Source organism: Spermophilus citellus (assembly GCF_964194105.1).
Source record: "Spermophilus citellus genome assembly, chromosome: 2".
NCBI classification, from domain to species: Eukaryota; Metazoa; Chordata; class Mammalia; order Rodentia; family Sciuridae; genus Spermophilus; species Spermophilus citellus.
This window is the reverse complement of record NC_138183.1, coordinates 9494262-9510445: the sequence shown is the minus strand read 5'-3', so window position 1 is coordinate 9510445 and position 16184 is coordinate 9494262. Positions and strand designations below refer to the sequence as shown.

At 34.6% G+C, this 16184-nt stretch overlaps 1 protein-coding gene across 6 annotated transcripts in view; it reads left to right on the top strand.

The window, feature by feature from the left end:
- Nucleotides 1-16184, top strand: part of PBX3 (PBX homeobox 3) — a 208859-nt gene that overhangs the window by 154190 nt on the left and 38485 nt on the right. For all 6 annotated transcript variants that reach the window (XM_081281938.1, XM_081281935.1, XM_081281937.1 and 3 more), the window contains 2 exons: nt 3192-3433; nt 15200-15390. In XM_081281938.1, the coding sequence (XP_081138064.1) occupies nt 3192-3433; nt 15200-15390 (433 nt within the window). The remainder of the gene's footprint in view (nt 1-3191; nt 3434-15199; nt 15391-16184) is intronic.

Below are 16184 nucleotides of genomic sequence, written 5' to 3'. Positions count from 1 at the left end.
CCATTATCTGTGGGGCAGGTGCACAGCATGTTGAAAGACAGCTAATTAGGATTTGCTGAAAGATATGCAAAAATTGTGGGCTTATAACAAAGCCAAGTTCATTGTTAAACAATGTTTTACTGTGTTTGTATGATTTATCTAAATCTTAAGAGAGATTGAAATGAATGTTGTTGTTATATAAGTTGATTGCAAATAGGGCTGCTGTTTTTTTCTCCCCATCTTTATAATGCTGTGGTGACCAAAGGGCTTAGATATAAAACTTTATAAACCTCTTTATATGATCCAATATAAATACATTTTGGATAAAAAGCAAGAAAAAAACAGTTTTTTCAATTATTGTTTTATCAAGTTTCAATGAAACCATCAGGATCTTTTGGATTCTTTCTGGCTCTTGTGAATTTAGGTTCATTAAAATGTTTATAGGTGCCCAGAAGAGTCGGTATTATGATTGGAAGCCACATGGTGTCTTTAGAAGTTTAGTAAGCTAAGCAATAGTAAGTGGATAGGCAGGTAGGATGAAGAATAGATGAGTAACTTGAATGTAAAGTAAGGAAATAAATAGAAATATTCAAATTGAAAATAATTTTGGAAACCAGGTATTACTGTTTAGAGCACCTTAATCATTACTTTGCTTAATAGAAAAAAATTTGATTTACTTTTCAAAATAAAGATATAAAAATGACTTCATTATTGATAAATAGGCTTCTCACTGCTGCCTAATTGCAAAGAACTCTAGTACTTTTTCTCCAAAGGAGTGTGAACTTTTTGTTAGGAAAATTTTTTTTATGATATCTGATGCACATAAATTTAGAAAGTAAATAATTTTAATTGCATTAAAACATTTTTTTCTTATTCTAGAGGCAAACACATGTTGATATACTTTTCATTTTTGAAATAAGATTACTTATCACAGGACAGGAGAATATTATATAGCTGAAAGTATATAGTTAACAATTATTCTTGTGTTCACTGCCATTGAACTTAAGGGTGCTTTCTATTGGTATAGTGGTGATGGTTCATATACATATTAGGTATGTATAAAAGTGTTATAGATGGCTAATTAGTTTGTACCTTTTCCATTTCTTTCTGATGGATTTCCTTTCTCCCATATGGTCTGCTTCCCTTAGTATCAGTCATTGAGCATCTTTTGTCTGCCACTGTGCAAAACGTGTAGAGTAGTATAATAATTTTGACAATGGCTGTTGATCTACTATTAAAGACCTATACTACAAGTCCATAGGGAAAAGATCAATGTGTTCAAATATAAAGAGAAAATTAGAAAACTGATGGAACCTTAAAGGTAGATAAACATTTCCAGAAACACCATTATCTGTAAATTCAAAAGAGAAACAGCAGTGAGCAAAAGTTAAGTTTAAAAGGAGAAACTTGTTTATTATAAAGTGAAACAGAACCCAAAGTGCAAGAAAAGAGTCCATAGTAAGCCTCACAACATGTAAAGGACACAGAAAACTTGACATATGACCTATGAGTGTGTCCAAACCATGGGATTATAATATTTAAAACATTTTAGTGAATGAAAAAGGAGGAAAATACAAGATGTTAAGTTAAAAATGTCAAATTAACCAATATGGGGTAGTTCAAGAACAATATGAGGCAGCTTTTTCGAATTCTAGAAGAAATAGCAAATACATTAGATCTTTAGTTATCTTTAGCAATGAATGGGTTGATATAGATTTAGAAATAGAGTTATCATTGTTTCCTTAAATGAACTTATTATCTAAGGATATTATAGTTTTCAAATCTTATTTATCTCTGAATGGTTAACAGTCATAATTTTAATTTATGGTGAGTTCGTTTTATTATCCAGTTGAAATTATTCTGAAGTGTATTTTTAAATGAAAGTAACATCTTTAAAGTGTTTGAGAGGAAGGAATTATTAAGTTGTTCATCTGAGTTAAGACAACTAAGTATAGATTTTAACAAAAAGAGTCATGCTGTTGTTATAATTCAGGACATCTAGGAATGAAGTCTGTTCTTAAAAGAATTGATGGTAGTTCTAGGTTAACATATAAAATCACAGAGCTAGTGATCAGTTGAATACTTGGCAGCTTATAGATGTTACTGTCATGTAAGTTACACTAGACACAGAGTGTGCACCACTGTGGATAAACAACAACAGGCACAGACGCAAAGCAGAATCCAAATGCAAACATGCAAGATGCCAACTTCCTTCCCCTTTGTCCCTAGAAGTCTCATGACTAGTGTGGGGAACCTTCTTTTAAACAGATTTTCAGAGGTTAATTGGGCTGGGATATTTTAGATTATGTTACACATTAATGAAAATGCTGATTTGAGCTGTCATGACTCTGGTGCTTTTTATACCATCATAATTATTTTAAAACTTTGTCTTCTGTGTTGTTGAAAACATCTTGGCAGAAAGCCTGTGACCTGATTAAACCTATGAATTGTCAGCTGTGATCTATAGTACTCAGAAGAGGATGCTGACTGGGCATCACTTAGGAAGTTCTTGATTTAAAAGCAAAATTAGATTGAGGCTAGTGTGCCCAGCACTATAGCCATGTCAGTGGCACATTTTTAATAATGTATTTAGCGTCCTGGTTTTATAGTTTGCTTAATTCTATTCATTTAATAATATAGATACTCAAGTACAGTTAATTACCTCATATTGTATGCATTTCTCTTCTGAAATTACATGATAAAAAAGCCATCTAATCTTGTTTATTTTCTAATTTTTGGATATAACTTTTGAATTAAAATTATTTTATGAGAATTTTTATTCTTTTTCTCTAACTGCAGAAAGAGAATAACCACCATTTGATGAACTTGTTTTATATCTCTGGAATTATTTTCTTCCTTTCTTAACCATCCCTCCCCAGTTTTTTTTTTTTAACCACTTTATGCTTAAATCATCTAAATCTGAGAATCTTGGATGATTAGGATATGCCAAGAGGTCAGGGTTACCTTTTTCTAAGGATCCAATCTGGGATAAATTGGAGGGAGTGGTATTAGACATTTGAGGATGCATGTAAATATTTTCTTGAAAGTAATTTTCATACTTATTCAAGCTTATTGATAAAATGTGAGCAATGAAGTTTTCAGCATGAATTGTAGTGCACTGATATTGTTTGATCATATTCTCAAATAAACAAAATAACTCACACTATTTGTCCTGTTTCTCGCTTCTTCTCTGTTTCTCTCTTTCCTTGAAGGTCTCAGCATCAGAGGAGCCCAGGAGGAAGACCCTCCCGATCCCCAGCTAATGAGACTGGACAATATGCTTTTGGCAGAAGGGGTTTCAGGTCCTGAGAAAGGTGGGGGATCGGCGGCAGCAGCTGCAGCCGCGGCAGCCTCTGGAGGTTCTTCAGATAACTCTATTGAACACTCAGATTACAGAGCCAAATTGACCCAGATCAGACAAATCTATCACACAGAACTGGAGAAATATGAACAGGTCAGCAGCCGCCACTCTCATAGTCCTGCACAAATCCTCTATTTCTCTTCTGTTAGACCATGCTAACCACTTCTCAGGGCTGTGAGGGGTAGATGTTAACTCAAAGAGCAAAAGAAATGGGGTCGATACAGAAACCCAAGTGAGTTGTTGGAATTGTGAAATGGAGACTCTTTGAGATTTAGGAGGTGAATCTAACCCTGTTTTATCCTATTCACATGTTTTAGTTTTCTTTATTCCTGATATTCACATGCCCTTACTACAACACCTGCAGCCATTGTTCCCCTCTAACCTCACCACTTGGTGCCCTTCAGAGCTCGGTGTAACTATATTTATGCACTGGCTTTGTTCATAAGCATTAACAACTTTTAAAGGGAAGCATTGCATAGTGAGCTTTTATCTCCTATGCTGTGAGCTCTAGAATCCTCCTAGGAATTAATTCTTATGGATTGTGCCAAACTATAGGAAAGGGAACTAACTTGCATTACTTAAGTAAGCAGGTTCTGGCCTGTCTTTCTGAGCATGAGACCTCCCGGGATAATTATGGGTAGTACCTCAAGATACCAGGCTTTGTGTGCTGAATTCCTGATTACAAAAGGAGTAAGGATTAAAATTCTTGTTCTCAGCAATTTTATTAACAGTCCTTCACTGAACCTAAGATATCTTTGAATTTAAGCTGTGCCATTTTTTTATGTAATACCAAGAAAAATTCAGACTGCTGTTTTAACTCTAAAATGCCATTGATTACAAAATGCTTCTAAACTTCAAAGATGTTAAAACTTGAGGGAAAAACAAGTGAGTCTTAGATTTAATATAATAAGGTAAAATGCTTGTGGTTCATGTTAAATATATTTTAGTTGTTAGTTTAAGACCAAAATGTTGCTTAATTTGAGGAATTCTTATTTGATAAGAATTCTTATTTGAAAGTTAATAAAGAAGCTCATTATAATGAAACCTTTAAAACATACACAAAAATAAAGAGAATAGTATTAGATCAAATTCTATGAAATTGCTAAGTTTTAGATCAAAAACAGTTGCAAATGGGTTGTGCTGGTACCACCTATAGTCCCAGCTACTTGGGAGGCAGAGGCGAGAGAATCACTTATGCCCAGAAGTTACAGGTCAACCTGGGCAACATAGCAAGACTCACCCCCTCAAAAATAAAAGCAAGACAACAAAACAGTTGCCTGTTGTTAATTTCAACCTAAAATAAAGAGTCCCCTATACAGCCATCACCCAGGAAAACAGTCTGCACTTTGCCACTCTTTATTTTGTCTTTCACCTGGCCATTTAAAAAACATTTTTTTGGGGGGGGGGAGGTGTGGTGTTTAAAAATAAGTCTTAGACATCATATAATTTCAAGCATACACCTTTACTAAATAGCTAGTTAACTTCTCAAAACTTCTCAAAATCCATACACTTAAGTGTGAAGTGGAGTTCCTAGTGCGTAGTAGTTGTTGTTGCTGTTATTTTGGTACCAATGATTAAACACAGAGGCACTTAACCACTTAGCCACATCCCCAGCCCTTTCTATTTATTTATTATGAGACAGGATCTTGCTAAGTATATTGAAAGCTATCTACTATAATTATATTGAAATACATTTTTTAAGAAGTTTTAGGTTCACATCAAAATTGAGAGGAAGGTATAGAGATATGTCATATGCCCTCTTTCCCTGCATATGCAGAGCATTCCCCATTGTGAGGGGTAAGTGTTAACTGAAAGAGCAAAAGAAATGAGGTCGATATAGAAACACACTAGAGTTACATTTGTTGTAGTTGGTGAGCCTACATTGATGCATCATTACCCAAAGTCCATTAGTTTACCTTAAGGCTCACTCTTGGCATTGTGCATTCCATGGGTTTCGATAAATGTATACCCATATAGGACCACGCAGAGTATTTTCACTGTCCTGAAGATCCTCTGTGCTACTCATCCCTCTCTCCCTCCAAAACTCCCTTCCATAAGCCCTGTTCAGGCTTAATGATTTTTTTTCTTAATAAGATTCCTGAACACTTTCAGATAGAGGATTTAGTTATATAAATAGTTATATATATATAATGGTTTTTTTTTTTCTTCCTCCGTTGCCTTTTTTAATAATCTGGATATAATGGTATTAAACATGCTGAATTCTACCCCAGGGGTGAGTATGTTTTGAAGGAAGGTAGAAAGATTTATGCAGTGTTATCTTAAAATGCAATGTAAATTAATATTATGAAATATTTTATATTTTCTGAATAGGATTTTCTGGGACCCAGAAGTATATCTAATCTATAAGAATAAATTCTGGTGGAAAATGTGCAAATAAGAATTTTGGAAAAAGTTATCTTTTATTGTACATGAAAAAAATCAGCTTTCTGATTTGACATATGAATAATTAAGAGTAAACAAAATAAGTCATGGTTGAAAAGGTCTCCCTGAGCATAAACAATATAAAGTGTTTCTAATTTATACAATCCTAATTGCATAAGTTTATGTTAAATACATCTATACATATTTACTAGGTAAATACCACCAGTCACCTTGTACAGCTGAGCAATTGAGGTAGTTCCTTACTGTCCCTGCCGTGTTTCTCCACACTTATCTTTTTACTCCCTCCCCACCCCCTCCCCTGTGGCCCTGTTGAAGGTTGGAGAAGCTGGTATTAGTTGATGACCAGCACTTGAGCCTCATGGTTTTAGAAATATGCCTAAAAATTTCCCTTGAGAATTTTAATAACCCTACTCTTAGCTAATACCAGAATCAGATCACCAAGATTTTATTTATTTATTTATTTTTGACAATTTGAGGGTTTTGTTTTTTCTATAAAATTGTATGTATTAGATACAAGTTCTACATAAGTTAAATTTTTTTGTTATTTTGCATTAAATATAAAATTGGGAGTAACATGTAATCATGAGTCTTATCTTTGGGTACAGTCATCTAGTAAATATTTAAATGTATATTTCCTTTCTTCTTGTTAATACTTTCAGAAAGAACAGATAGATATATGAAATCTCTGCATCATTATGGACAAATAAATAATGGGGTATGAGGACTAATTGGCAGAATCACCAGAATCAGTTTTTTTCTGTAGGTGCTGAATTGTTTTAGAAGTTGCATAGGAGCAGTTAGTTCCCTTGGGTTGTCTTTGGACCTAGCTTTTATAGCTCTTTTGTTTGTAGTTCTCCTAAGTTATTAATTATCAGTGAGTTTTGACATAAAACAGTCAACTCTAACTTTCGGGTTTTTTTTTTTTAAGTTGTAGTTGGACACAATACCTTTATTTTATTGATTTTTATGTGGTGCTGAGGATTGAACCCATGGCCTTGTACATGCTAGGTGAACACTCTACCATTGAGCCACAACCCCAGCCCTCCTTTCAGTTCTTTAGGATATAAGAACTTATAGACCTTTAGGGATATGTTTGGTATTACTAGAAGGGCAAAACAGTTAAATGAGTTGAATCGGTGGCATTTCTAAAATAAATTTTGTCATAATTTCTATCTTATAGATAAGACAGTGGGATTCACAGAGGTTAAGTGGTTTGTCCAATGCCACACATTGTTAGAATCAGGCATTGCAGTCAGTTTTGATAATGTGCCATATTTGTCTATTGAATTATAATGGTACTCACACAGAATTGAAAAATAATTTAGATATATTCTGGTTTTCTCCAATTTGCCTATGTTGGATTACATTTGAAATGGGAACAAAGCAAATGGAAAACCTACTATTTTAATTACTTTCCAGAAATTATTTTTTCTTCCCTCGAGTGATCATGGATACACTGACAGAAAGCTTATCAGTAAATAGGAAGAACATATATGTTAAGGCAGAGGATTCATTAGAAATTTGTGTTGAGCCTTACTAAACTACTTTGGAATCTTAGAGTTATTCACTCACTCTACTGTGTTTTGTGATGAAGCTGTAATAAAAAATGTATCTAAAACCTGTTTGGATTTAGGTTGCCATAAAATTAACAAACACCACCACTGTGGTAAATCAAAGTACCTTCTAAACATAGCCACATTTACAAAGCTAAGCAGACTAGAGTTACAGTTTGAACAAAATCATATTCAGGCTGTAAGTCTCAGTATGGGTGTTAGGTATGGTATTGTCTCTAAAAACACTTTTTTCCCCCAAAAGTGTTCTTTGATCATATGTCTCTATTCCATAGGCTCAGGTTTAATGATTCTTGATGTTAACCACCTAAATGCAGGTGCTTTTGAAATATTAGGCATTAAACATATATTAAAGTAAGATTCTTGAATATTACTACCATCCAAAAGGAAACCAAACTATTTTAATTGTGACTTGTTGATTCTGATACCCAGCAGGAATACAACAATTTTCCAAAGCTTGCTGCAAAAGGTCTTCTAATACTTCATCTCAGATGCATTGCTTTTTTCTAGCTGAAACAAACCCACTTGCTTCTGTCTTCTTGTTGATTAGCTACAAATTTTGAAAAATCGTTTTACTCTACCTTTTAAATATAGTTTTAAAATTGTAATTTAAAGACCCAACTGTTAAAATAGCTTAGTTTCTAATGAATTTAAGCCAGCGGTCCTCAGGAAGCCTTGCTTTTATGAACTGAAGACCTTCAATTGAGCTAGCCTTTTTTGGTTTCTCCACTTCTCTACCCAAGAAAATGGACTCATTGGTTTTTGCAAATGAGATTTGACCTTGACATCTGTTTGAGAAAGGATACACTATGCTCTGTGTAGCTCTCACACTTTGCTTGTCCCAGAAGGAAATGCTTGTATACAGGCAATTCACTTTATAATTTACAGCTGCTATAATAGAGATGACATATTGAAAGCTATCTACTATAATTATATTGAAATACATTTTTGCTGAAGGCAAAAGTGTTGTAAAGGTCCCAACCCTTCCCAAGCATTAAAGAACCTGCTCTCTGAGTTCATAGATGTCTTCTGTATTCACCCCAAATCCAGCAGAACACTGGAACCAAGTATATACACTGGATGTGCTCAAGACCAATCAGGTATCATTTGGCAGTAGCAAAAGATTGTGCAAAGAATTTTAGACTCAGAGATTGCAGGGGATTGTTGGGAATGGAGAACGAGTGCAGGATCTAAAGGACATCCTCATGCTTTTCTGAGGATCTCTGCTTATGTTAATATTTGCCGGCAAAAATCATATTTGCTTGTAAAAGGAATTTTCTTTTATTAAGTTAAAAATGCTGTTGTTATCACAGTAGAGATTGTGCCACCTTGGTTCTGTTTTGCTGTTCTTCTTAATAATTAAGCAGGATAGGATACTACCTGGTGTAAGCTTTATATTTCACATTCCCAAGCATGGCCTTTTTGTTCAGTTCTCCATGGAAAGAGTTTTGCTTTTTGTTGGCTTTTTTTTTTTTTTTTCCTAGTACTGGGGATTGAACTCCCCACTGGGGATGCTCTCTCTACCACTGAGCTACATCTTCAGCCCATTTTATTCTATTTTGAAACAGGGTCTTGCTAAATTGCTGAGGCTGGTTTCCAACATGAGATCCTACTGCCTCAGCCTCCCATGTAGCTGGGATCACAGGCATGTGCCATGAGGCTAAAATTCTTGTTGGAATGCTGAGGCTCTTCCTTAGCTGGAAGGAGTATTCCCTTTTTGTCTTCCAAGTTACCAGTTGTTTGACTCTGTGTATCAATTTTATTTATGACCCCAAACTTGATAAATAAAATGAGTCCTTTTATATTCAGATGTTTTTTTTTTCAACTTTGGAAACTATTTATTCAGACTATGAGAAGGCTGAACTATATTAGGTAACCAGAGTAGGACTTACAGAATGACAGACACAACATGAGTTTTATAAAATTGTCATTTTTATTGTCAATTATAACTGCCATTTATTAAGTATTAGTTATCATAAAGAATTTAACCCACAACATAATCTTTACAAAACTCTCATGAGATATGTTCCTAAACCATTTGAGTCAGTGAGAAGTGTTGAGGTACAACAGATATTTTTGTCTTTGTGACTGTTTCTTAGGTATATTGGTCTTATTCCAATTGGCTTAGACAGAATCATTTTTTTAAATCTCCAAATAAGAAGGTTTGTTGACTTAACAAACATTCAATAAATATAAAATCTATGGTATTAGAATTATTAGCAAAGTTACTAAGGACATTTAGAAAATGGTTGCAATGCAAATTTGAGGGGTATCTACTTTTTTTTTTTGTTCTGTTTTGTGTTTTGAGACCAGGTATCACTATGTTGCCCAGGCTAGAATTGAACTCCTGGGCTCGAGTGATCCTCCTGCATCAGCTTCCTGAGTAGCTGGGACTATAGGCACAGGTCACTGCACCTGGCTGGGCATCTTTTAATAGAGATTTCTTCTTTTGGTCAAAAAGAATAGGGGGAGTTATGATCTGTTGTCTACAGTCAATTTTCCTGGATGGTTACAAGGAATAATTCAGTTTTTAGAACTGATCTCTGACTCATTTGAAAACTTCCTCAACATCAGTGCTTGTCCACTCTTTGATTTTACATTCTGTTATTTGAACTTAAAGATAAGAGTTGAATCTTGAATACACAACTAAACAAAGCACTATCACAAAATGGAGAAAACACTGAGAGCTTTAGTTTTCTGTGTAAATCAAATAGGTGTAGATATTGAAGAGATGGTTTTACTAGCCCAAAAATACCACTAAGACATCTAGAATACAAATCTTTCAAGAACTGTTATTACTTGGTTTCAATTTTTGAGGAGAAAGGAACAAATGGCAAAGAGATAAGCTTATGAAAAGAATTGATTGGAAATATTTTTATCAGATGAAGTCTTCCATGCTTTATGTGAACTTTGTATGTTTTAAAACATGCAAGCAGCTAAATTAAAAGAAAAAGAGAATTCAGTCAATATTCTAATCAGGAAATTCAAGGAATTAAAATTCTTGTTTCCTAAATATTCCAATGAACCAGGGTGTATATGCATTTATATTATGGACATTGGTCAGAACTGTCTTAACTGACAGTTCCATTTAACAATAAAATAATGATAGATTTCTCCAAATGTCTTAATAATATAGTCTTGTAGATGGGATGAAGGATAAGGCAGGTGTTTGAAATAAGCTTTCTGTATTATGAACAGCATCAATACAGGTATGTTTGTGTGGCCCTTCTGAATAACTCTGCAGTCATTTGATCATTCCTACTGCATTCATATGTTTTAAAATGTGTACCTTTTACAGAGTAGATAAGGCAGTGCTGTGCTCTGCTCTGAAACTGGTACAGATGATGCTGTAAATGAGGCTGTAATTTACTTTCAGTGGTATAAAGGAAAAAAAATCACTTTGCCTAAAGTGTATGCATCTTTCTTAAGGGTGTACCCAGATTTTAATTATCTAAATGTAAATACTTAACGAATTTTACTTAGAGTAATGAGCTAAAGTGCACACTACATAAATGAGATGTTCTAATTAATCATGTATGAACTACTGGTTTAAAGAAAAGCTATGTGAATTCTGTGAATGTTGGGCTATTGCCAAATTGCTAATCAGCATTTGTATTCATAGATGGCTTTACTTAGTAAGTTGTGAGACATTCAGCAAATGTTTTAGGAAATTATGAGTTTTTAGATACAGAAACTTTTTGCTTTTAACCTCTTTTTTCTCAATGGGCCTTTGGATGCTTCTTAGAAACCAAAGACCCCCATTGTGGTTAAAACTCAGCCAGACAAAATCTAAGAAAGCTAACATCTCAGATGTCATGCACATAAGAGTCCTGAATTATTTACCAAGCCTATACCTTGCCATGGATATGTTATCATAATGTGTGACTAGGGTTTGTAGGAATTAAGAAATTACACAGCAAGTTAAAAGTGCTTCTTCATATATCCCAGTACAGCAATTCTTTACCTTCTCGATTATAGAACTTAGACTCTTGAAAATTATTGGAACCCCTCCCCTGCACCTAGAGCTTTTGCTTGGTGGATTTAGCTATCAATATTTATTATAATAGAAACTAAAGCTAGAAAAATTCAAAGTATTTACTAGTTAATTTAAGAACGATACAAGCAATCACATCTTAAGTAAAATAACTTCAAAGTTTTATTTTTTAAAAAAACCCAAAACCCTCAATTTAGTGGGAAGAATGTCATTGCTTTTACATTTTCACACACTCTCATGCTGGCCATAATAGAAGTCATCTTGATTCTCCGCTTCAGCAGTCAATCTGTTGTCATATGTTGAAGTATATGAGGAACATCTGGCCTCACACACATACATCATTGGAAAAGAAAGGAGTATGTTAATAACTTTTTCAGAAAATTGTGAATTAAAAAAATATTATATCAGTACTTGACAAGTTGTAGTTTTATACAGGTTAGTTATGAGTTGAAATCTGAAACCACATCAATGAACTTTTTGGGTTCTCCTTTAAAATCTATTGATCTAGTTTGCCCTTGGAATAGATCTTCTACCTGTGCGTGTTTTGTAACGTGATGCATTGATCAGTTGTAAAGTATTGGTTCACTGAATTTGGAGTATTTTCCAAATGTCAATGCATTTCATTATACAGTACTAAAATACATATATATATATTAATATCAACAGTGAATTAATCAGAAAGTCTACAGGGAAACTGTCAAGCTCACAGTATGATGCAAGTTTTCCAAAATTCTAATTTCCACTTGAAAACTCAAATTTTATCATGGGCACAAATTCTGCCAGCTATTTTCTTTGTCATGACAGGCTCACTTGGTTCATTTTGAGAAACATCTGCCAACTACCCAATTCCAAATAATAATAATTTATCAATGTTGTTTTCAAGTAAAAATGTTGCTGTGAAAACAGTGACTTCAGCTCAGAATGCTTTTTCTTAAGGCAGCTGTCCTTTGGTATGCAACAGAAGTACTTTTTGTGTGCTTCCCATTAAGATTATTAAGACATACTTAAGGGTTGGGATGCAAAGATTAATAATTTCCAATATTTCACTAAGGACATTCATAAATGAGTCTTGCCTCTGCATTTATAAATGTGTGGCAGTGAAGAATAAAAATATAAATATATCCAGGATTATCTAGGATAGTGTTTCCCAAAGGGTTTTCTTAGTTTTTTGGCCCATAATACACTCTAGAATTGTGCTGTCTCATAATATACTACTCACAATGTACATAGCTAGCGAGCACTTAAGAGTTAGCCTAATCTGAATGGAGATGTGCTACAGATGTAAAATATGCACTGGGTTTCTAAGAGTACAAAAAGGAATGTAAAAATATCTTGATAACATTTGTTGTTTTTAAACACATTGTGTGTTGAAATGTTTTTCATACATATGGTTAAATCAAATACATTGTTAAAATGATTCTTTGTAGTTTTTGAAATGATGGCTCCTAGAGAATTTAAAAATTTTTGTATGTGGCTCAGTATATATTTCTATTTGATAGCACTGATCTGGAGATTAGAGTTTGAGTGGCCAAATTTTGGTAAAGTTGTATATATTGTTTCTCCTCTATGCATATTGGCATAAAAATACTGAGTAGTACTGTCCTCCCATGCCCAATAAATCTTTTAAAATTTTGGTTAACCCAGCAGTTCCCAAACATACTGTATTTTTGTACCACATGTCAACATTCTATGGAATTAGGTATGAAGCTGTAGATTTGCTAATCCCAGTTGGAGAAAAATTTTAAGTTTGATTTTCTTCATTGTACTGATATGAAAACTGAAGGTAAATATTGTCAAATTATATAATTTGGAAATTATGTAAACATATCCTCAGAGAAAGTTTAAGAAAAAAAAGTAATATTTCTTGGCTGGGTGACCAGTTGTTTTTCGCTTGGCAGAAGATAATCTAAATTGATAACATAGTGGAAAATTTTACATTTACTTTAAAATATATTGGTTTTATTAAATATAGAAAAAAATCTGGTTTTATTCTAAAGAATTCCATGCTATTTTACTATATTATAACCTTGGACAATAATTATTAACCCTTTTTAGTTACAGACCATTTGAGAATCTAAAAAGAAAATGAATTGCAGATCCTCACACATCTGTGCACACAAGTGACATACAATTTCCCAGGATACATTTTGCCACAGATATCCTAACCCCTTCCATGGACTGAGGTTAAGAATCCTGTACTCATGGCCCAGGGGCAATGAGCTCCTGGATATGAGCCTCCCTCACTCTTAAAAATTATGATGGGAAAGCCCACCCGTCCATCTGGGGATGTCTTGGTTGCCTACTGTGTGTATTGCACAGTTCTGTATTCTAAGAATCTCATAAGTATAATGTTGGGTCACTACTCATAGGGAATTTAAATTTTCTTAAGATTTGAACATATTTTTTTAAAAAAACAACTTGAAATAAATGGTAAGAAGATTCATTTTACCTCACCTTAAAAATATTTATAGAAAAATTCTGTAAAAGCTTCAAGTAAAATACCCAGTGTATTTAAAAGGTTAGTTCTCTAATGAGCAGTTAGAAAAACCACCATGTATTATATGTGAGCAATGTTCAGGATATCTGTAGGGAAGTGGACATGATTATAATTTCAAAATATGTTTTGCCTTGATCAGTGATCATTCTGTCTGCCTATCCTACCGGCAGGGGAGGGGGGTTGTGAGGTAAAATGCAGAATCTTGCATCCTGTCTTTTTTAACAAAAATGCTAGATGTTATTTTTATTCAAGAGTGTAGACTGATGCTTTATTTACCAAGGAAGAGCTGAATTTCAGTGTAGATCCAGTTATACAGTTTGAGATCTAAAAGAGAGCAGGTGAACTGAAAGAGACAGTGTTCAAGCATTGTTAGCTAAAAAGTTGGGTCCCAAGTCTAATTCTTATTTTCAAATTTTCTACTCTAATTTTCCTGCTGCCCCCACTTAGAAGAGCTGAGCTGCTTTACAGAGGTTGCTTTTATCCACCGGGGCATGAGTGCAGCCGAATTATACTAGGTCATTGGCATGCTTGTCCTGTGCTTATTCAACCCTTAGTTCTTGCCTTGGGGGTATAACTCAGGGGTAGAGATAATGCTTAACACACCTGAGGCCTGGGCACAATCCCTAACTCCTACCTAAACAAGAAACTAGGCCTTCCTCTTTTCTACATCTTTCTGTTCCTCCTACCCACTCACTGAAATTGCTACGTGGTGTTAGTGCTAGAGTTTTTCTTGTGCCTAGAATTTCTCCTTGCTTCTACCTTTCAGAAATACTACCCATTTTTTGTAGCCCAACATGACTTCTCCCATGAATTTTCCAGATGAGAACACTCCCTCCTTGGAATGTAGGAAGAAGCCCTTATTAATATCTTCCTGTTACATTATGTACTGATTTCCTTGTGTGAGAATTAGTTTTTTATGTTTTATTTCACTGAAGGCCGGGTCTCCATCTTGCTGGTTTCTGTGTCCCTGATATCACTTGGAAAGGTTTGAACTTAATTTTGCAGTACACGTTTGTTGACTAAATGTAAAACACTAGAGGGAGTAGGGAAAAATAGTGTGTGTGTGTGCGCGCGCACGTGTACACACATAAAATAGTAGCAAGCACCTTCCAGTGGAAAAACCTTACTTTGGAACTAGAACAAGGAAGGTTGGGAAGGGCTGTTGATCATTGTGTCTCCTTTGCATGTCTGGCTACTCAGTTTCAGATCTTCCTGCCCCATCTAACTACAACACCGCTATTTCCCAAGTATCTTTGTTTTATTTTGTCTTACCCAGTACACAATGGCATTAGTGACTGCAAATGAGGTAGAAATTCAGATAAGTTAATGTCTGGATGTGATAATGTAAAAATATCAGTTTTCTAAGAAGTGGTTTCTTTGGTCCTCCATTACAGGCATGTAATGAGTTCACCACACATGTGATGAACCTTCTCCGAGAACAGAGTAGAACGCGTCCCATTTCCCCAAAAGAGATTGAAAGAATGGTGGGCATCATCCATCGAAAATTTAGTTCCATTCAGATGCAGCTCAAACAAAGCACTTGTGAAGCAGTTATGATTCTAAGATCAAGATTCCTTGATGCCAGGTATGTGAGCCCATAAATTTATTATATGACTCCCCCTTCACTCTTTGTGTATTGTTTCCCGTAAAGCTGGCCAGTGGGTCTTAGGTTCTTTAATTTGGCTGCAGGAGTTCTTCCCTATAGTGCAAAGTTGCCCACCTCAAGGGGCCTGCGCTGTTACATCTTGTCTGGTCATGGGAATGCCATTAGCTGCCAGTTTAGTGACTGGGAAATGCATAGTATTGGTGCTACTGCTAATGACTATAGGAATATGAAGCCTTTTCATTCTGATGCTGTGTTTTTAAGGATAGTATTCTGCATGAAATGCTACTTTAACAAAGGCTTGTTTTCCAAGAATTTCTTAATGTTTATGTTGTTTATGCATATTTTATGAAAACACTTGGTGATATTTTGATACTACTAAGAAGTGGTATTGGGGGCTGGGATTGTGGCTCAGTGTGTTTGTCTAGCACACGTGAGGCCCTGGGTTTAACCCTCAGCACCACATTTAAAAAAAAAATAGAAAGAATAAACAAATAAAATAAAGTAACTTAGAAAAAAAAAGTGGTATTAGTAGCATTTGCCAGAAAACCCCAAACTCTGTAAGTTATAATCAGGTAGGAAAGGCTGTAAGTTTCTCCTGTAAACATGAAAATTTTCCTTTTATCTGAAGTTTTCACCAAACTTCACAGAAATTAGATAATAACATTATTTGTGGTAATAAATTATATAGGGTGACTTGCTGAGTGGCAGAAGAATCATCAAGGTCCTGGTACAGACAGTCTCTGTAGAGATGCCTGTTGGGCATTGCTATAGCT